A 23109-nucleotide genomic window follows, 5' to 3' on the forward strand; every position below is an offset into this window, starting at 1 on the left:
TACACGCTCTGCTGAATTCTTAGCCCATGAAAGAAAAGTTATTTTCCTTGTGTTCATTTCTGTTGTCTTTCGATAGAAGAATGTGTTAACACAGTGCAATTTTAAGTTTGTTTTATCTGCTGCCATACACCAAGTACGCTTCAGGAACCATCATAAATTTTGACTGAGTGCGACTATATCGCTTTCGCATCCTTCAGAACATTTTTAAATCCGCCACTGCCAGCATTTTGAAGTTATTTATGAAGTCCGACTTTCAGTTAAGTCAGCATGTTTAACTTTGATTGCTGAAAACTTATCTCAACGTAAAACCAGACTGCCAGAAGTTTTCAATAATTTTGTCTTGAGCCTGACGAATAATATTCAAGAATTAAACAAATTTTCAGTTTATTACCAGTCAGAAAGAAAAGTATTTAATATCGATACCAGGGATAATTATTCGTAGCAGTAAAATGTATGTATAACCTCAAAACAGTCATTTCTAACATCACGATATTTTCACTTTACTTAAAGGATGTATTGCCGCTGCAAATTTCCGTTATTGAATGTAGGAAGAGAAATACTTAATAATGAAAGGGATTTAGTCTTGCTTTCGCAAAACTTCTTTAGGTTGCTACTTTCTCAGTTCCCCGTAGTAAAATTAGGTCGGGCCTTGTTTAGTTTCACACGATCTCTGTTTTCGGAATCCATGCTGGCCGGCATGAAATAGGTAATTCTGTTGGAGACATCTTATTACTTTCAGATCAGAATATGTTTTGAGATTCTTTAAATTGTTGATCACTTGTGCTTCCCTTCTTGTAGACAAGTGTGGTCTGTGCTTTCTTCCTACTACTGGGTGTCGGTTTTTGTTCGAAAGATAAACCACAGATTACACTTAGAAGAAGGGCTAGCTGAGCCACAGGATGAGTATAGAATCTCACAGGGACTACGGCGGTTCCTGGAGCGTTGTCCAGTTTTAACAACTTCAGTTTTTTGTCAACACCAATCACACCAATATCTATCTCCCTCACCTTTTCAGTGGCACGGAAGTTAAATTGGGACAACACTCCCGGGATTTCCTCTCAAAAGAAACTTTGAAAACGAAGTTAGGCTGTTTTGCTTTTTGCTTTGCTATCCAGAATTTCAGTTCCTCTCCTGAGTTGATCGTTGCGTACATGTGCGAACCAAGAAGTTACCAGCTACGGTAATGCTTTCTTTAACCCAAACCGTGCACGTTTGTAACTGACATTTTCTGCTGACATTCTCTTTGTATTTATGATGTACAACACTATTAGCAGCTCCATAGCTACGGAGGAGATTAGGCGTCGACGGTTTTATTCAGCCATAGACTGGAGTGAACATACCTAAAACTTGAGGCAGTCTAAACTCATATTTGAATAATCTTTTTCTACACTCTGCGAATTGTAGCTTGCATTTTTTGCTATTGGTCTAGTCTTGCATGTGGTCGGTAAGTTCGGTGGTGCATGGTGAGTGACAGCGGTATGCTGTGTCATCGGAATGTAATGCGTATAACAGGAGTCGTAGAAGACACAACTCGCTTTTGGTTTGTCTGGAATGATTGACTTTTTTTGTGTATCTTTCTTGGCAATATTTTCTGGTGTAAGATATTCGTAAGCAGGATTATTAAGCACGATAGTGCACTCTTTCAGAGGCGCAGTTGTTAAGTTTGGAGGTTTCTGATGGTTTCAGCCGACTTCAGCTGTTAGTGGAGCCACGAGCAGCCGAGCTACCCTCAGCACCCTCCCTTCAGGTGAAAGTGTTTCTAGCTTTTCGTTTCATGCGCAGCCGACCTCAAGAACTGGTAGGATGAACGCCTTGTAGGTGTCCAATAGTAGTAGGTGTCGTTTCTGTCTTCACCCACCTTTGCTCGTATGTATCCGAGCACATTAAGTCTGCCTCTTGCTTCTGAAGTAATGTTGTATGTGTGGGCTTTCCAGGACATGGGCTTACATAACATTTATCCAAGATATTTTGACTTGTCTGTTACTGTCATGTTTGCGCCCAGAGTGTGCAAGTAACAGTGTCTGAAATGTTATTTGTGTTTCAGGTGCATAAGGCTTCATTTTCCATAGTTGCAGACGGTTTGTAGTTGATTCTCATACTTTTGTATGTGGTCTGTACGTTCAGTGGTGCATGGTGAGTGACAGCAATATGTTGTGTCATTGCTATGTTGTAAGATGGCAAGATCTATGCCCCTTACATGATGTCATTAAAGATTACCTAACTCACGTTGAGCAAACATTAGGGCTGAACAAAAATGACTGACATGAAAACTTTGTGGAAACGCGTCGATTTACTGGAGGCTAGCTTATCCCAGGGAAGTACTCAGAGTTGACCGTGGCCAGCTGGGGAGCGGCGAAGGGAAGTGACAATAGGCAGCTTGGGGCGGCTCAAGCTCTGAGAAAGCGGTAACAGGGTCCGGCCTCCAGCTGCCTTAAGATGAGTGACAGTGAGTGGGTGGTTGACTCCATGTTGGTGTACCGGGAAGCAGATGGAGAACTTGTATGCCTGTCGATAAATGTCTGACGTCCCATTTTCAGAGAAACATGCGAGAAAACCACGCAGAGCTACTGTGGAGCGGTCAACTGAGGCCAAAATATGCGTGTTCGTGACTATAGCAACTTCACGCTGAATTCGTGGTCCGTAGACTCTGAAGTAAATCAGGTGAAGAGCGACAGAATGAAATACGCTGGCCTCTGATGGGAACATAGGACCAAGGAATTTGAAGTACCCTCCTGGGAGTCAGAAGCTCGGAAAATTGGTGTTTTGTGCAGACGCTAACCTTGATGAGTGGCCTGGGAGGACCTAAATAGCAGAAGTTGAGGGGAAGGGAAATTTTGGGGAATTTGTTTACTTCCCAAAGCAGGCATTGGTCGGCGCTGGGAAGCGACACATAATTAATGTGACTTGCACTGCAATTGGAGTAAGCGATTTTGCTGGAGGGGAAACTGAGGTGAAGAGCGGACTGGGAGAAGTCCCCGTAGTGGTCTTCCCTGTAATAGCGTTCTTTACTCAGCTTGCCTGAGAAAGAGTGAGCATCTCTGCAGTTTAGGACTTAGCAAATGGAACGATTGAGCTTGGAGATAGGAAGTTTTGGTTCAGCTATGTACTGAGCAAAATAGCTAGGAGTGAATAGACAAGTGCAGCCCTGTTGCACCAGAAGGTCGCCCGATGTCCGCACAATGACGCCGCTCCGCCACGCTGTATTCGGTGATATTCCGCCCACTCCACCCACTGATTAATTTGTTGGATCACGTCGGCAAAGTATCCACGAGGGTTTCATTGACCGTGTATTGTAGAATTCTTCTCGCACTTCCCATTACGCCTGGGTCAGTAGATAGGAATTACTTTTGAATTAACGCACTTTACTCCACATAAACGCAATTTATTACCACTGCCTGATAGGAGAGTCTTGTAATGTGATGATTGAAGGTCGAGAGATAAAATAAATTTGTGCTAATCGACTGCATCTGTTTTCAATCAAGTAGCTGAAATCCCAAGTCACTTTCTTAATTAATTTTATGTTCAACATTTGCATCTGGTGTTCAATAGCTGAATATAACATCAATGTGCACCATTTTTTAATTAAAAGTGATCAATTCTGAATCAATTAATGTCAATACTGCCATGGCAAATCAATCAGGAGTCACAGGGCCCTATTACTTTTTTTGCGTTACCCGATATTGCAGCAGTTTTGCACTCTCTGTTGATCTGTTAGTCAATTAGCTGGGGCGAACACACGCCAAAACCAGATAAGTGACGGGCGGGGTGTTACAATGTAATGTGTACTACTACGGCTGAGAATCCGCATTTCGCGATCGAGAAGTCTCTTCAGCCTCAACAGGTGGCTGTGTCATGAGAGATGTTCAGTCACAGAATAATCGGTGCCATATTCCTTGATTATACAGTGACTAGCTAACGTTATGTGAAGATTTTGGAAGATGATTTCATCACCATTATCCAAAATGACCCTGATTTCGACATCTACATGACTACTCTGCAATTCACATTTAAGTGCTTGGCAGAGGGTTCATCGAACCACAATCATACTATCTCTCTACTATTCCACTCCCTAACAGCACGCGGAAAAACGAACACCTAAACCTTTCTGTTTGAGCTCTGATTTCTCTTATTTTATTTTGATGATCATTCCTACCTATGTAGGTTGGGCTCAAAAAATATTTTCGCATTCGGAAGAGAAAGTTGGTGACTGAAATTTCGTAAAAAGGTCTCGCCGCGACGAAAAACGTCTATGCTTTAATGACTTCCATCCCAACTCGTGTATCATATCTGCCACACTCTCTCCCCTATAACGTGATAATACAAAACGAGCTGCCCTTTTTTGCACCCTTTCGATGTCCTCCGTCAATCCCACCTGGTAAGGATCCCACACTGTGCAGCAATATTCTAACAGAGGACGAACGAGTGTAGTGTAAGCTGTCTCTTTAGTGGACTTGTTGCATCTTCTAAGTGACCTGCCAATGAAACGCAACCTTTGGCCCGCCTTCCCGACAATATTATCTATGTGGTCCTTCCAACTGAAGTTGTTCGTAATTTTAACACGCAGGTACTTAGTTGAATTGACAGCCTTGAGAATTGTACTATTTATCGAGTAATCAAATTCCAACGGATTTCTTTTGGAACTCATGTGGATCATCTCACACTTTTCGATATTTAGCGTCAACTGCCACCTGACACACCATACAGCAATCTTTTCTAAATCGCTTTGCAGCTGATACTGGTCTTCGGATGACCTTACTACACGGTAAATTACATCATCATCTGCGAACAGTCTAAGAGAACTGCTCAGATTGTCACCCAGGTCATTTATATAGATCAGGAACAGTAGAGGTCCCAGGACGCTTCCCTGGGGAACACCTGATATCACTTCAGTTTTACTCGATGATTTGCCGTCTATTACTACGAACTGCGACCTTCCTGACAGGAAATCACGAATCCAGTGACACAACTGAGACGATACCCCATAGCTCCGCAGCTTGATTAGAAGTCGGTTATGAGGAACGGTGTCAAAAGCTTTCCGGAAATCTAGAAATACGGAATCAACTTGAGATTGCGTGTGAGTTTCGTATAGGAGGTGCAATTTCGAGGTTTAGTTACTGTAATCGTAAATTCAACAGATTGTAGCGCAGTCGTTAGGCATTTGTACAGGTTAGTTGATACATTGTTTTCGTGTTCCGCTTGCGTTATCTAGGCACGGACTCGTGTTTGGGTAACTGTTGTTAAAAATCGATTAGAATGGACAGGGACTGCGATTGCTGTGTTCGGATGAGGGCTGACTTGGCATCCCTTCGCTCACAGCTGCAATCGGCGCTGACTTCGGTCGCGAAGCTTGAGGCTGTTGCCAATGGGCACCACTGTGGGGAGCCGGACTCGGGTATCACGGGGATGTCAACCTCGTCCCGTCTGTCCCCAGATCGGTCTGCCGCTGTGGTTGCCCCGGTTGCTGCCCGCAGTCGGGCTGAGCCCTCGCCTGTGGTTGATTGGGAGGTCGTTCCAAGGCGTGGCAGGCAGCTAAAGGCGTCCCCGTAGGCTGATCAGAAAGCCTCCCCGGTGCGTCTGACAAACTGGTTTCAGGCCCTGTCTCTGGCTGAGCCAGATGCAGCTGCCTGTCCTGTTTCAGAGGATCATTCTCAGCCTTCAAGGTCCGGGCAATCGCAGAGGGTGGGCTTGCTGGTAGTTGGGAGCTCCAATTTTAGGCGCGTAATGGGGCCCCTTAGGGATACGGCGGCTAAGGAGGGGAAGAAATCCAGTGTGCACTCCGTGTGCATTCCGGGAGGAGTCATTCCTGATGTGGAAAGGGTCCTTCCGGATGCCATGAAGAGCACAGGGTGCAGCCAGCTGCAGGTGGTGGCACATGTCGGCACTAATGTCGTGTGTCGCTTTGGATCTGAGGAAATTCTCTCTGGATTCCAGTGGCCAACATACCGAGGGTAGGTTGAAGTCCCCACCAACTATAACCGTATGAGTGGGGTATTTATTTGTTACGAGACTCAAACTTTCTCTGAACTGTTCCGCAACTGTATCATCGGAGTCTGGGGGTCGGTAGAAGGAGCCAATTATTAACTTAATTCGGCTGTTAAGTATAACCTCCACCCATACCAATTCGCACGGAGTACCTACTTCGACTTCACTACAAGATAAACCACTACTGACAGACACAAACACTCCACCACCAATTCTGCCTAATCTGTCTTTCCTGAACACCGTCTGAGACTTCGTAAAAATTTCTGCAGAACGTATTTCAGGCTTTAGCCAGCTTTCTGTACCTATAACGATATCAGCTTCTTTGCTTTCTATTAGCGCTTGAAGCTCAGGGACTTTTCCAGCGCAACTATAACAATTTACAACTATAATTCCGACTGTTCCTTGATCCAAGCACGTCCTGTAATTGCCAAACACCCTTTGACATTGCAGCCCATCCCGCACTTTCCCGAGGCCTTCTAACCTAAAAAAACCGCCCAGTCCACGCCACACAGCCTCCGCTACCCGTGTAGCCGCCAGCTGAGTGTAGTGAACTCCTGACCTATTCAGCGGAACCCGAAACCCCACCACCCTATGGCGCAAGTCAAGGAATCTGCAGCCAATACGGTCGCAAAACCGTCTGAGCCTCTGTTTCAGACCCTCCACCCGGCTCTGCACCAAAGGTCCGTAGTCGGTTCTGTCAACGATGCTGCAGATGGTGAGCTCTGCCTTCATCTCGACGAGACATGCATGGTTCATGCAAGACTGATCTCGACCCCATCGAAGCAGTACAGCGTTTGTCGTCCTGAAGGAGCACTTTTGGCAACCACATTCTGGCTCTGGGGTGTCTAGGGGCACTGGCATGGTCCTCGATTGGCCGCCATATTCTCCGGATCTGCGACTCCTTCTTGTGGGGCTGTGTTAAAGACAAAGTGCAGAGCAACAACCCCAAAACCGTTAGTGAGCAGGAAACAGCCGTTCGGGAGGTCATCGACAGCATCGATTTTCTGACGCTTCAGTGGGTCATGCACAATTTCGCTATTCGTCTGAGACACAATGTTGGCAGCCATATCGAATATGCCGTAATCTAAATCCGCATGTCTGTAGTGGCATTTATATGTTGAATAAAGTGTGTGTATGCCTTAGTTTGCATTTTTTTCATATAGATCCATAATCGTCACTCTGTATTTGCAATGCGCATCAGGAACGTTATGTATACACACCATGTTTAAGTTTAGTGTGAAAGAATATTCAACTGCTTTAATGCAATTTATCAGTTTGCTGCAAGTGGGAGTGTTGTAGGTTGCAAAGTAATTATAAATAACCTTGTAGAGGGATTAGTGTTAGTGCTTAGTACATGGTGTTGTGACTGAGTGTGAACAGGTTATGGGGCAACACACTACTTAGCATGGTGTCTTTCAAAATGAAAAATTTATTCGGCACTTGTGCTCCACTGATTACATACATATATGTTCAAATTAAGATGGCGGCGTGGTGTCGGCGTTCTCAAAATCCTCCCACGGCACGGCCATGTTCTTGTAGATGTCTGCGATGACTTTCGCCGAAGCCTTCTGCGTCCTGGGTCTCTCTGGATCGTCGTAGTCCACGGAGTGCAGCCCGAACTTCAGTCTGTGGAAAAGCGCTACGCGTTATGCTTACCCCTACAAAGAGGGTGGGAGCGAATAAAGTACTTTTAAAGTGGTAACCGTGAGAAAACTGTGCGTTACACATGTTTGGAATTACAAACTACAGGTGAAGACATACTTATTGTTGAAATGAAAGTTAAATGGAGGTAAATGGAAGACGTAGTTTGGCGAAAGTGTGATAGACACACCACACAAGTTCTGTACAGAATTCTGAATCTACTTCATCTATATCTATATCAGCATCTGCATGTATACCGCCCGCTATAATTGTCCTGACCATGTCTTCGGTGTCCCTACGCGAGTAATACATAGGGATTTGTAGTGTATTCCTAGATTCCTCACTTGATAATATTGCTTGAAACTTGTGGCTTTCGCAGACTAGCTGGCGTGTACGTACAAGAGCCTTCCAGCTCAGGTTCTCCAGCCGCTCGGTGAAGCTCTCTCTCACACAAACATTCGGTCATTCGCTTTTCTACAGCGTTCGATATCCCCTGTTACTGTTATTAGTCACAAGTCCCGCATACCTGAGCAACATTCTAGGAATGGTCGTACAAGTGTTAGAAGCAAACTTTCTTTGTAGACTCATTGCGCCACTGCTTTGGGAATGAACTGAAGTCTGACACCTGCTTTTCCTACGATTGAGCCTATGTGACCAACCTGATTCATATCTAAAAATCATTACACCCCAATATTTGTATCAGTTCACTGATTCCAAATGTAGCTCACTGATATTTCTGTCATAGGACACTATACGTTTTTTGCTTTTTAGAAATACACTATTTTATATTTCTGAAAATTTAAAGACAGCTATAGACCTTCGCACCATTTTGAAATTTTACGACTATACGTTTGACGATTTGTGCAGATTTTCTCGGATGGTACGTGATTATAGGTAACAGATCCCAAGAGACAAAAAAATACAGAGACACTGAAGTCAAAAAAGTGGGTGCATGACAAGAGGAAATACAAAGCTGATCCATAAAGTTAAGAACCATTTGGAATTTCAAAAACTTTATCTGTTTGTTTTCATTTTTGGTTTACGACAGAACTATCTACACACCTTGAAGTACTTTTCAACAAAGTCACCATGCGGATTAAGATGGGTGTCATGTCTTGGCAGCCGGCCGCTATGGTCGAGCGGTTCTAGGCGCTACAGTCTGGAACCGCGCGACCGCTACGATCGCAGGTTCGAATCCTGCCTCGAGCTTGGATGTGTGAGATGTCCTTATGTCAGTTAGGTTTAAGTAGTTCTAAGTTATGGGGGACTGATGACCTCAGATGTTAAGTCCCATAGTGCTCAGAGCCATTTGAACCATATCTTGGCAGTAATCGCAACATACGCGGTTTGGAGAATTTAGCTGCATGCGGCAAGAACACACTTGACAGTGGCAGAGGAGATCTCTGCAGAAGGCTCGTGGGCAGTTAAGCATTCGACTCGGTTTGAAACCCGAGATCATTTTATTAATGAATATCACCGCGATAGCATGCATTCGTACAGATTTTGGACGTTTACCTTAATCGTACTATGATTTCCAAAGTGCTGGACGCCAAGAAACCTCGAGTTGAGAAAACAAGCTGAAGTCATACGGAGCTAGCTCTGGGCTGTCAAAAGGGTGATAGAATTGTTCCCAGCAAAAGAAATCAAGCAGCGTCATCGTTACGCGTGGGATGAACGGTCGTGCGTTGTCATCCATGAACACAACATCACAAGTCAGTATTCCATGTTCTGTCACGCACCGTAACTTTTTGAATAGCTCACGATTAGCTGTAGCTTTTATTTATTTCTTTAGCGCATGGCAATGTTCATCCTTAGCTGTAGATTTGATTGTTGTGTCTCGTCGCATCCAGCCTACTAATGAAATTCCTTGGTAGTTCCAAAACCTAGTGCACATCATTTTTCTTGAAAGAAGACGTGGCTATGCTTTTCTCTTTGTAAAGGAACCAGCACACTGCCGTCAAAGAGGCTGTCGTTTTAATTCCGACGTCTTTTGACAAATCCGTGTCTCATCATCTGTGACAATTCTTTCCAAAAAGTCACTTCCGTCTGTCGGATAACGCTGCAAAAACTCCAAGGTTGCTCCTGCGCGTTTCCGTTTTTGAACGTCAGTTTTTCGTACCCATCGTGCACACAGTTTTTGCAATGCAAATATTGAGCCACATTCAAGTCTAATAAAAAAAGCTACATGTTTTGAAAATGCGTTGACAAATCGGAATTCATTACCTGCCTGCTGGACAGAACTTGTTTGTCGATACGGCGCACCAGTTCTTCAATGATCAACAACCGGCATCGACTGCGTTCCTTACCGTGAACATTTTCCCTTCTTTCGTTTAACATGCTAAACCACTTTCACGCCATACCTTCTTTCTTCGCGTTGTGCTCGAATGTTTCACTTATCTGGCTTTAAATTTCACATCATCAAATATTTCTCGCATTCAAAAACTTGTTGAAGGCTGTACTTTCACAGCTGACTGACCGATACATTGTTTTAAGCATGATCACCAATAATCTATGACTGTAGATGTTAAAGCAATGATAGAAAATGGCTAAGCTACTTCGTTCTCGAGTTTAAGGATGTAACTGTGCACACGCGAGTATCGTGCAGTCAGATGTACGCGAGAGAACAGCAAACGTACATACTTTCTGGGACAGCTCTGTATGAGGCAGCATCATGGCTCCCTACGGTAAGGCACAGAAAAATGGCCTTTGTCTAGCTGTGGGTGTTAAAAGGGCAGCACAGAACACTTACCGATTTCTGGGGAAAATCGTAGTAATATTTTAGGACAATAGCATGGAAAGAATAGCTGAAATTTCCTCGGAGGGTTGTACGGGTAATAAGAGCTTAAGAAATGGAACAATATACCAACGGTTATCTCATTAACCCGAGGGAAATTCGAGACCAGTGATGATACATATCAGGCCAGAGATAATCCTACAAGCTGCATATGGGAACAGGCAGTACAGGGATAGTAACGATGGGATGATGGCGAGGAAACGCACCGGTGTTAGTGTATCCAGCAGAACTGGCTGGTGGGAACGAAAAAGAGAATTCCGGGAAAACTTTACGAGACACATGTCAGGGCCATACAGTGATCGAAACACCCGAAATGTTGCACATATCTGCTATGCGGTGTCATGTTGCTCTGCATTCTTAGGTCACTAGTACCGACGATACTCACGAGTATCCATTCATCCACTCCAGGTTGTCGATCAGACTCCAGTGCGTGTAGCCAATCATTGGAACACCATCTTCGTTGATGGCGCGCAAGATAGCTGACACGTAGCCCTGCAACAAATAACAGTTTCATTATAATGTCATTTAAAATATGTCAGTACCTATTCTACAATTAAATATTGATCACAGACGATCATGAAGACGAGTGTGACGAAAAATAAGTGAACGTCAGCTGTAAAAATCTCTGCAGTTATTAATCTCGCTCTTGCGAAGCCTGTCAGCACCAAAACAACATGACGGGAGCTCCATAAGCAGGGAACAGATGACCTAGCTGGAATTCTGAAACCCCTCAGGTCCGCTCGTGGTTGAATACAACAGGGCAACCTGCAGGCTTGACCAGCATTGACATCTAGCTTGAAACATGAGATTCTCGCGTTGTTTCTGTGTTTTTGTCCAACACCTGTGTCTCTTTTAAGGTCCGTGTCATTCCTATCGCATTTCTTGTCCCTCTGTTTTTTCACAAGACAAGCTACATCATTCATAAACTAGATTCTGTCTCCCAGTCTCCTTCTCCATTCATCCCCTTAAGATTTCTTTGCCATATTTGACATAATATTACTTGTTCTATGAGTACCAGTTGACTGGAATACTCTCTTTCAAATTCTACAGGGAGCGAAAGGCTACTTACAATTTGTACAGAAACCAGATAGCAGTTATAAGAGTCGAAGGGCATGAAGGGAAAGCAGTGGTTGGGAAGGGAGTCAGGCAGGGTTGTAGCCTACGCCGATGTTATTCAATCTATATATTGAATAAGCAGTAAAGGAAACAAAAGAAAAATTTGGAGTAGGAATTAAAATCCATGGAGAAGAAATAAAAACTTTGAGGTTTGCCAATGACATTGAAATTCTGTCAGAGACAGTAAAGGACCTGGAAGAGCAGTTGAACGGAATGGACAGTGTCTTCAGAAGAGGATATAAGACGAACATCAACAAAAGCAAAACGAGGATAATGGAATGTAGTCAAATTAAGTCTGGTGATGCTGAGGGAATCAGATAAGGAAACGAGATACTTAAAGTAGTAAAGGAGTTTTGCTATTTGGGGAGCAAAATAACTGATGATGGTCGAAGTAGAGAGGATACAAAATGTAGACTGGCAATGGCAAGGAAAGCGTTTCTGAAGAAGAGAAATTTGTTAACATCTAATGTAGATTTAAGTGCCAGGAAGTCGTTTCTGAAAGTATCTGTATGGAGTGTGGCCAGTATGGAGATGAAAAATGGACGATAAATAGTTTGGATAAGAAGAGAATAGAAGCTTTCGAAATGTGGTGCCACAGAAGAATGCTGAAGATTAGATGGGTAGATCACATAACTAATGAGGAGATATTGAACAGAATTGGAGAGAAGAAGAGTTTGTGGCACAACTTGACTAGAAGAAGGGATCGGTTGGTAGGACATGTTCTGAGGCATCAAGGGATCACCAATTTAGTGTTGCAGGGCAGCGTGGAGGGTAAAAATTGTAGAGGGAGTCCAAGAGATGAATACACTAAGCAGATTCAGAAGGATGTAGGTTGCAGTAGATATTGGGAGATGAAGAAGCTTGCACAGGATAGAGTAACATGGAGAGCTGCATCAAACCAATCCTGAAGACCACAACAACAACAGCATGAGTACCAGATTTCCTAGTCCTTTCTTTCGTTTCAGTTCTGGACATCACTGTTGCCAGGGACTCTGTGGGCCTTTCAAATTTAGTTTCATAGCATTATTACTTCTTTTAGTACTTCTTCATAAACAACTGCCGCACAAGACAAATTAATGTCAGCGGTCACGACGTGATTCTCCAAGGTATCGTATCTGATCTGTCTTTGTAGTTTGGTTGACTCTGTATTTCCCACTTCTTTCCATTCCTTTATTTGACTTCGCTGCCTGGCCTGAAACTGACGTTGGGAATAGGACGAGACTGTAGGCTGACTCCTGTGGAGAGCATGCACACTCACCCTGAGGTAGTGGACGCGGCCAGTGTCGTTGAGTACGCCGGGAGGGTCCACCCAGCCGTTCTCCGTCACGAAGATGGGGTAACCGGGGTAGGTGTCGTGCACCCAGTTGAGGAGCTTACGGAGCCCCCATGGAACGTCCTGAAACAATGGAGGCACCACTCACATACAGGGCCTACATACAGGTTACGAACGAATGACAACTGAAAGAACATTTATTTATTTATTTGCTTAACTTGATCCGATTACGGTCATCGGGCCCTCCCGTTACATCGGACCACGGTTTCCCATATGTATATTATCTATTACATCACGTTTACATATGAAGAAATAGTGTAGTGGCATTGTATAGTGGCATTGTATAGTGGCAGTGTGAGTGATTTACTGACTAGGAACTAATGAAAGCATCACTGCCAGCACTTGTACTACTGTAGCTGCTGCCACTAATAATGGTAATAATAACAACAACAATAATGATAATAATAATGAAATTAATAACAATAGTGGTAGTGTTAGATATAAGAAGAATTTATAGGCGTACAAAATAGATATTTTCAGATATAGCAAGTTGGGAAAAGTAAATTCAAAGAGACTGGATCGCTAAGAGTACTGGAAAATGAGGAAGATGAGGCTGGAAAGATCGATGCACAAGCGTAACGAATGCGTATAGCAACAATGGTAATCCTTCTTGTAATTCTAGTAGATATATCATTCGCTGCCTTCTGAAATTTATTTTTCTAATGTAATGCCAGCGACGTCTTCCTGCTACTGAGAAGCGCTCCGAGAAGACGGCTAAACGGCGCAGAGGGCAGAAAGGGTTTTGCGCTGATGGGAGGTGCCGTGTTGTTCAGACAAGAGTGCTAAAATCAAGGAGATATATAACGGAAATTATTCATTGATAAGATAGTAAAGAAGACGGAGGGAATGGAGTTGTCTGCATGCAGCCAGGATATCTCTGCATATGACGGTGAAATCTGTTCAAAGTATAGAACATTACAAATGTAACGAATGCAGCTGTTCATAAGCCGTTTCAGGCCCCACGAACGTTCTGAAAATGACATCACAGGATAACATCGCTGTAATCGACAACGGAAAGTACAAGTCTTTGAACACGTTTCTTTTTCAGAAGATGAGAGGAGAGCTTTTCATATTTTTCTAGGACATGGAGAGATGCTGAGGCCTTCTTCCACACTGCAGTTACTTGGTGATTCCAGTTTAGATTTTCATCTATTATTGCTTCTCGACTCTTTGATGGAGGAAAGAGGGTTGTACTTGTCACATTTAGCGATAAATATAGTGGGGATTCCCGATATTTCGGTATAATGAGCCTAAAACTACAAACCAGTACCGCTTGGATTTTGCCTAGCCTGAGTTTTAACCCTATATCCTGTGCCTATATGTCTATCAGAGTGTGACTACTGCTCGTATGATGAGTAGGAGCAAGTTGAAACAGCGAGAGGTTTGAAGAAAAAAGGATGCGCTTAAATTTTATACTGGATCGATCACTGTATAGAAAATTTATGTACGTCACCAGCCATTATCTAGATAATGGAAACACCTACTTGATGGGTTGCGAGAAACCCTGAGATATGGTACTCACCGAGATCCAGTAGTTGGTATTGTAGCCTTGAATGGTGGAGATGACGACACCGGCGTCGTAGAGCTTGGAAGGCACTTCGCCGCTTCTTCCAGATGTTATCAGATTCGTTGTGTAGTGGTTGAGTCCGAAGAAGTCGGACGTACCTATGGACAATAAAGGTATGCAGGTGATTAAAGCTCCTCAGTATGTAGGGCTGTCCTTTATTTTTTAACGTTTCAGTCGCATTTCTTATTGGGTCAGGCACGCTGTCATAGGGTGCAACTCTTTTCAGCGAAAATATCTTGTCCTGATAGGTCTATGGATGGGCGTCATTTAAAACAACTGTACTGCGTGACAAAAAAGTGAAGCCCTAGAACGGATGGAGGAAACGTAATGGAAGCTTACGAGATGAGGGGGTGTGTGATGCGATTTCTGTGATTAGAATTCTTCTGCTTTCTTTTGTTACTGCCTTTATCCCGCATTATGTGCAAGATTGTCAGGGTTAAGTACGGATTTGGCATGGTTAAGGATAAGGGGTGGCTGGATGCACTTCCTGCCGCCTCCGCATACCCCACTGGGACGGAATTAGTGAACCCCAGCAGTCTGCGTCTAGTGTAAATCGTGAAATAGTGTGAATGTGTTTCAACTGCCTGTGAGTCGTGTAACTGAGGCTGGACGTGGGGACCAGCCCGGTAAACACCTAGCGGGATGTGGAAAACCGCCTAAAAACCACACCCAGGCTGGCCGGCACACCGGCCCTCGTCGTTACTCCGCCTGGCGGATTCGATCCGGGACCGGCGTGCCCACCCGAGTCCAGGAAGCAGCGCGTTAGCGCGCTCGGCTGTCTTGGCGGGAATTTCAGTGATTAGAATATGTAGTCAAAATTACAAAGATACTGGAAGTATATACTTATCAGTATGACATTCGATCCCCTCTGGTCCAAATGCATCCACTAAGTGCGTTGGGAAGAGGGTCACACAGCGGCTATATCCTCTCTTGAGGTTAACTGCCACTACTGTTGTAACCGGTCCTTGATGTCATGGACACTGGTACTGTGACTGACATGATGACCGAGCTGGTCCCGCACATGTTCTGTTGGGAATCAACGTGGTGATCAGACTGGCCAAATGATTACATCAACTTCATGGAGAAAGTTCACACACGCATGCCATGTGTGACGTCGAGAAATGGTACTCCGATATTGTCGCCTGAGACATACCACATAAGGACGCAGGGTGTCTATCACGTAGCGATTTGTCTTCAGAGTTCCATCAGTCACGACACAGGGTCATACCAGATGGCTCCCAATACCATGACAGCAGGAGTGCTATGACTCTCGAAAACTAAGAATGTGACTTCTCCTGAGGTCGCCACCATACTTACTGACGATAGTCAGCGAGGGTAGTGCACAACCGCATTTCATCATCGAATATAATGTGACGACATTCATCAGCAGTCAAGCACTTCACAGTCACTGCTCCACTCCAAACACACTTGTTTGTGCTGAGATGCGACGGCACCTCTCTGGTCTGGCTACTGTGAGTCTCTGATCAGTGGTGGGGGATGACTCGGTGTGTTGTTGGGAGTGCGTTACTTGCTGTCGGATTGCGGGGGCAGATGTGAAGGGATTCCAGTGTGCTTTATGCACAACACGGCAACGGTCTTGCCTCAGTGCTTACACTGGTTCCCGTTAGATCACCGAAGTTAAGCGCGTCGGGCGTGGCCGGCACTTGGATGGGTGACCATCCAGGCTGCCATGCGCTGTTGCCATTTTTCGGGGTGCACTCAGCCTCGTGATGCCAATTGAGGAGCTACTCGACCGAATAGTAGCGGCTTCAGTCAAGAATACCACATAACGACTGGGAGAACGGTGTGCTGACATCACGCCCCTCCTATCCGCATCCTCCACGGAGGATGACACGGCGGTCGGATGGTCCCGGTAGGCCACTCGTGACCTGAAGACGGAGTGCTTTTTTTTGTGCACAACACAGCGTAGTGGTCGAGCATGGCCCACCGGATCCGTGACGATGGGTATACCTGCCTCCATGTTTTCATGCAGTCCAACATCCCGCCACTGTCACATTCAGACGCTCCAGAAATTAGGATACTGCACTATTCGACCAACTGACCAAATGGAGACCCACAATGAGAGTTCTTTCAGTTTCCGTCAGGTGCTGACAACGATATCTCAGACGAGTATAAGGCACTGTGGTCATTTAACATCTAATGTGGTTCACGTCCCTTGTATACTCTATCAGGCCTGACTGTAACTCTAAATGTGGACCGGAATAAGGCACTAAGCTGTCCGCTCTAATAATTTACATGGCACGAACGGTGTGTAGGTGTAAGAAGTTACAATGACATCTAATCATGTCCTCTGGATACTTCACCTTTTTTGGCAAGGTGAGTAATTAATATTTTTGAACTTGTTATTTGGTTTCAACAGCAGCATTGTAAGCTAATACTCGAAGTTAACCGTGTAGGCCATCCTTACTTGCGACATTTTCTTATTTAATTTCATGTGATAGTTATAATGCTAACATCTTCAGCGATTCTGTGGCAGTTTCTCCCATATTGATGTTTTTCTTCTAGGTAGCAAAATCGATCACTCAACTTCTGAAACTGCGTTTGGTAAGGTTGAGACGTGAAAAATACAAGTGATCTGCATGACGTGCTAGTGTAGACAGAAGCCTTGACTAGTGTCCTGTGTCTCTGTCCGTCGCCTACTCACCCTTGATGAGGAGAATCTCGGACAAGGAGAGCGAGGGCAGGCGAGACCTGGCTCGCCCCTCCTGCTTGCTGTTGGCTGCTATGCGCTGGCGCACCACCTTGGGGAAGTTGCCCAGCAGCGAGAAGATGGGGTTCGCCCAGAGCCCGATCTGCGAGCAAGGGGTTGTGTTATTGGAAAGTCTAGAAAACTAGTGACAGGACAATAAGAGACTGGACGTGGAAGGAAACATAGACAGTTTATGCTGGCACTGCTCACCTCAAACTGCAGCTGACGTTCCGAAGCGTCGGCGTCCTCCGCGCTGTTGGTCAGCGGCTCGTACCAGCCTCCGTCCAGCGTGATGCCAACCTTGCCTAAAACGACAGTCTCGATCACTGGCTGTCACTATAGTACAACCATTTTGTTATGTTGTGACTTTCAGGGCTGCAAATAGAAGTCATTGCTTGGTTTTTAAATACACTACAAGACAAAAAAAAAAGATGTTACACATAGAATGGGGTGGAAATCGGTAGTTCGTTTATTCAACTGAAAGTACTTCACAAATTGAGTAAGTCAGTATCAGGTAGGACCACCCCTGGGTCTTATGCAAGCAATTATTCTGGCATTGACTGACAGAACTGTTGGATGTCTTCCTGAGAGATATCGTTCCAAGTTCAGTCCAGTTTGTGCTTTAGATCGTAGACATCCCAAGTTGGTTGGTGGGTCCTATCCATAATGTTTCATACGTTCTCAATTGGGGAGGGATCCGGCGACCTTGGACCAAAGTTGGGTTTCGAAGGCATCCAGACAAGCAGTAGAATGTCTCGTCGTGTGCCGGCAGACGTTATCTTGCTGAAGTCTGTGCCCACAATGGCCTGCCATGAGGGGCACCAAAAGGGGGCGTAGAATATTGTCGACGTATCGCCGTACTGTAAGGATTCCGTGGATGACAACCGAAGGGGTCCTGCTGTGACAAGAAATGGCATGCCTGACCTTTACTCCCAGTTGTGGGACTGTATGGCAGGCGACGTTCACGTTGGTAGTCTGCCACTGTCCAGGGCGTCTCCGTACAAGTCTTCGCGCTAGAGTCTCATTCACTGGAGTTGAATTGTCTTCAGTGATGAGCCCCACTTCGAATACCGGTGACATCCCAGACGATGTTGAGGTACCAACTTGGCTGCCGCACACCACTCTACACTGGCCAGCACGGTCGCCAGATCTCTCCCCAACTGAGAACATTGGGAGCACTGTGGGCAGGACCCTTCAACCACTCGAGATTTCACTATCTACTATCTAACGCGCTCATCAGGCAGAATTTGACTCGATTCCTTCAGCAGGACATTCAACAACTCTGCCCATCAATCCCAAGGCGAATAATTACTTGCATAAGGGCCAAATGTGGGCCACTCCGTTACTGACTTGCTCTATTTGTGAACTTCTTTCTCTTGAATAAATAATCAAATTCTTCTGAAACTGTAATCGTTTCTTCGTCTCTACCGATTTCCGTCTGATTCCTGTAATTTCTTCGTGGTCTGTCGTGATATGTCTCAGAGTCTGTTGCGGTTATTTTCTAATGTAGTTGGAGTAATGGTTCATAACACCTGCTATTGAAATGCCTTCTCTAGTGGAAAACTAATTATCATTTATTATGAACTAATGTTAACAGCGCAGCTCCTCTCGCCGGAGGTTCGAGTCCTCCCTCGGGCACGGGTGTGTGTGTTGCTCTTAGTATAAGTTGGTTTAAGTAGTGTGGAAGTCTAGGGACAGGTGACCTTAGCAGTTAGGTCCCTTAGGAATTCACACACATTTGAACATTAATGTTAACAGCCACATGTACTTGTCACATTCGCAGTGTGGACATAACACAGTTACAGGTTGTTAACAGGTGTCCATCTGCAGACCGCTAGCGAAGACGAAAATAATCGAGAACATCTTGTACCAGTCCACTACTATATCAATTTTACAAATTGCTGTAAATATTGATTTTAAATATCCTAGCACCCGTAACTGACCCCTTATTTATACCACAGAAATCTGGATTTCGACCTGGCAAAAGTTGTACTGGTTTGACGCTCGTACGGTGACAGGAATGGTACTTGGAGACTTAGCAGCAGTGTATGACACTATCGCCAGCTACTGTTAGTCAGGCCCTAAATAGGCTCATCGCTACTCTTTTGTAGAATCGCAGGTTCTTCGTCATCTTCCAAGAACAGAGTATCCAATGAAGACTATATAAACAAGGCATCCTGCAGCGAAGTGTGCTGGCTCCAGTTTTGTTCAATATATGCACGGATGATCAACACATAGCACACAACAGCTGGAGCTTTTTGTATGCCAATGCCCTTTCTCTAGCCACCATGAGCACAGATTTGGAAACAACAGAGAACACCCTCACAAATGCCCTTAAATAACTGTCCAAATATAACAAGCTCCTCGAATAAACAAGTGTGTGATTTTCATTTTAAAAACAGGAAATCTAGTCACAAATTACACAGAGTGAACATTTATAGAACTGACAAGCTGGGGGATGGGTTCATGACTGGAAATGGAGGAAAGGAGGTCCTATGACCGTGTGTCCAGAAATGTATCGTTCCCATGGCAGGTGGCACTGACGAGTGACAGTTGTCTGACCACATGCTTTGTGTGTTGCAGGCTATGTGATTGACGCAACGTACTGTAAGCAGCAGAATGGTCCGGTATTCATGTCGGGAACAAGCCGAGATGGTGTTTGTGTATGCGAAGCGGATGGATGCCGTCATGAGGCAACATGGCTGTACCAAAACAATTACCATCACAGCGCCAACATCACTCAACATCTGAAGTCCTTCTTGGGCATCTGTATAATCATGGCTCCTTCCAGATAGACGAACGTGCAGGGAGCTGGTGGAATGTGCCTACATTAGAGGAGGTGGTGGACTGTGCCTACATTAGATTTGGAGGACCCAGTTCTACAGGATACTGAGACAAACCTTATTGCAAGCTCCAGTTAAGTGGCCCGCTAACATGATTATGCCAAAGAACGATTATGTGTGTCCTGTTTGACAACCGCTGCTATCCCTCTCACCTCATGGAGGCCACGAACATTGTTATGATATGGATGCGATGCAGCTCTATACTGTGTTCTGTGAGGACACATGCTCATAGAACCTTTTCTCATTTCCAGTCAAGATACGTTCCTGGAGTTTGTTCGTTTTATTAATGTTCTCTCTGTAGCATGGTCAGGAGTCGAACTTGAAAACTGTGAGACTCCAAGGTACCTAGAGGTGATATTTGATAGATGTCTTACTTTCAAGAAGCGCTGCAGGTCCAATGTTTCCACCAGAAACAATGTTCTACAGAAACTGGCTGGGTTACAGTGGGGTAGTCAACCTGAAACTGAATGAATTAATGCAGGGGCACTATGCTATTCTGCAGAAGAGCATGCCTATCACGTTTGGTATCATTCAGAACACGCCAAAGAGGTGGACAATGTCCTCTGTGGCACCTGCACAATCATAACAGGTTGCTTGAAATCCTTTCCAATTTAATGGACTTACCACATGCGAAAGATGACAGAAAGACAGTGGAGCAGGAGAGAACCCATATTCTGTATGGACTCGAACCGCTCCTGCAACGACTGAGCTCAAGGAGCAGTTTCCTTTGAACATCTATGAAACTGAGATCCATAGCTAAAAATTTAGATTGCAGCTATGGAGGGCTACGATGTACCTTTCCTGTGGCTGGAGAAGAGTTTCTCGAACTTTAGCTACTTGCTATGATGAGGAATGTAGGGCTTGGAAGTCCTCGAATAGACTGAGATCTGGCGTTGTCAGATCAAATATTAATTTGGCAAGATGGGGCTACACTGTTGATACTCAGGGCAATTGCAGAGAAGATCAGACTGTTCACCAAATGATTCAGTGCTGACTTTGTCGAGTCTCCTGCACAGAAGCTGAACTTCATCAAGGAACATAAAATGCGTTAGAAGTGGCCTAGTTTTGGGCAATAGTAATATTTGTGCATAGTATGTATATTTCTGATACGAAAAATAAAATCAGCATATTTAAATGAGATGGCATACACAACCATTTTTAATAAAAATATTATTTTTATTATGGGTCAGATGAATGAGACATATAAGGACTGTTGAGATTGCGTAAGAATGCCTGCATACGAAATACATTTCACCAAACATGGTGGTGATGTAATCTTCAGTGCAGATAGTGGTTTGATGCACTTCTCCACCCTACTCTAGGCTGCCCAAGCCGCTAAACCTCTGTGTAGCCATTGCAGCCTTCATGCATTCCAATCTGCTTACTGTAGAGAGGCTTGATCTCCCTCTAATTTTTATCTTCCACTCTTCCTTCTACAGTCAAACGAACGATTCCGTGGTAGTTCGACATGTTCTGTCCACTGCTCCCTTCTTTTAGTCAGGCTGACCCATAAATTTCTTTTTCTCCCCAATTTGGTTCATCGCACCCTCATGAATTATCCAATCAATCCATTCTCAGTATTCTCACAGAGCACCATATTTTCAGAGCTTTCAATCTGTCCTTGCCGGACTATTTATCGTTCACGTTCCATTTCGCTACAAGGCTACACTCCGTACAAACAGCTTTAGAAGAAATTTCCTAACACTTAAATCTGTATCTGGTGTTAACAAGTTTCTGTTTTCCAGAGACACTTTCTTGCTACTGACAGCCGGCATTTTGTATCGTGTCTGTTTCAGCCATCGTCATTTATTTTACTGTCAAATTTGCATAACTCATCCACTACTTTTAATGTCTCATTATACACTCAATTCCCAGAGTATTGTCTGATTTGTGTACATTCCATTATCTTCGATACACTTTCGTCGCAAAATCTGTGACCTCTCTTATTTTTTTGGACTGGAATGGACTCCATAGCCATTCACTAGAAGTCCCAAGATTTCTCATTTCTTGGGCAGCGAAGAAGCACTTTTTCGAATTCAGAAGGCAGAGACCTGCAGTTTCTACATAGTTCAGTAATGTTGTCAGGTGGCTTAAACGTTGTTCAAATGTCTCCAAGAAAACCACAGTGTCATCCGGATAGCAAAGACACGTCGCCCACTCGAGTTGTACAGTTTGTCCATCAAACTTCCGAAAGTGGTTGAAGTTTTACACAGTCCAAACGGCATAGAGGCCGTCAGGAGTTATGAAGACAGTCTTCTCCCAATCAATCGTGATTTGCCAGTAGCATGACTCTATGTCCTAGCTTGGTCATCAGTGTGAGGCAGTGGATAGCCATATTTCTTCGTCATTTTGTTCAGTCCACAGTCGACGCAAAAATAGCCTGTACTGTCCTAGAAAAAGTACACTTTTGTGAGATTCATCATGTCTTCCCGTATTTTGTATTAGGCGACTCGATCGAATCCTTTCAGGCATCTCATCATTTCCTGAGCAAAACCTCCAGAGAACACTGATGGATGGTTGATGTGCAACTGACTTTCTGTTGTCTTGGAATCCACTGATCTCTTTAGTATATGGTCGACGGGAATGACGTACTGCTTAAAGTCCGGTTCCTATGTCCCAATGGCTTTTACTTTGCAGAAATGGAACCACAGTGATGTAGATGCTATGAAATACCTGGCGTCTCCACCAAACATTGTCACGCTGTGACCACCCTCAAGTCCAAATCCGAATGCAAAATCGTCAACGGAATACAACACTTAGCACTGAAAGCCCGGTAGGAACACCAACGAGCAGCCAGAACACAACTGAACTCCAGGAGAGAGAGTGCAGTTATTTATACAGACATCGAATATTCTAGAATTCACAAACATTGCACACATAAGATATTTCAAGAACCTTTCAGAAATGATGAATAATGAATAACGGATAACTGCTGATGGTCAGGTTTGAATTTGCAAGCCAGAGGCAGATGCTGGCCAGTACGGCGCACTTGGAGCACCACAGCTCGCGGCAGAATTTGTCTGTGATGTCCTTCCAACACACAAGCCACTCCGTTCAACCCATTTTCCAAGGTCCTTACTATCTCTGACAGAATTACAGTGTCACGGCTAACCTTAAAATTTT

At 44.5% G+C, this 23109-nt stretch overlaps 1 protein-coding gene across 7 annotated transcripts in view; it reads right to left on the reverse strand.

Moving 5' to 3' along the window:
* The window catches only part of LOC126281953 (myrosinase 1-like), a 151671-nt gene that overhangs the window by 110474 nt on the left and 18088 nt on the right, over window positions 1-23109 (reverse strand). The window contains exons 6-11 of one of the 7 annotated variants that reach the window (XM_049981317.1): window positions 17354-17448; window positions 17099-17246; window positions 14389-14531; window positions 12792-12929; window positions 10803-10909; window positions 7392-7608 (exon numbers count right to left, since the gene is read on the reverse strand). The exons of 1 other annotated variant lie outside the window; for it this stretch is intronic. In XM_049981317.1, the coding sequence (XP_049837274.1) occupies window positions 7458-7608; window positions 10803-10909; window positions 12792-12929; window positions 14389-14531; window positions 17099-17246; window positions 17354-17448 (782 nt within the window). In that variant the 3' untranslated portion in view covers window positions 7392-7457. Of the gene's footprint in view, window positions 1-7391; window positions 7609-10802; window positions 10910-12791; window positions 12930-14388; window positions 14532-17098; window positions 17247-17353; window positions 17449-23109 lie in introns of those variants that run through there. 5 more of the 7 variants (XM_049981319.1, XM_049981320.1, XM_049981322.1 and 2 more) reach the window with 5 other exon arrangements.

The sequence above is a fragment of the Schistocerca gregaria genome, chromosome 7, assembly GCF_023897955.1.
Source record: "Schistocerca gregaria isolate iqSchGreg1 chromosome 7, iqSchGreg1.2, whole genome shotgun sequence".
Classification (NCBI taxonomy): domain Eukaryota; kingdom Metazoa; phylum Arthropoda; class Insecta; order Orthoptera; family Acrididae; genus Schistocerca; species Schistocerca gregaria.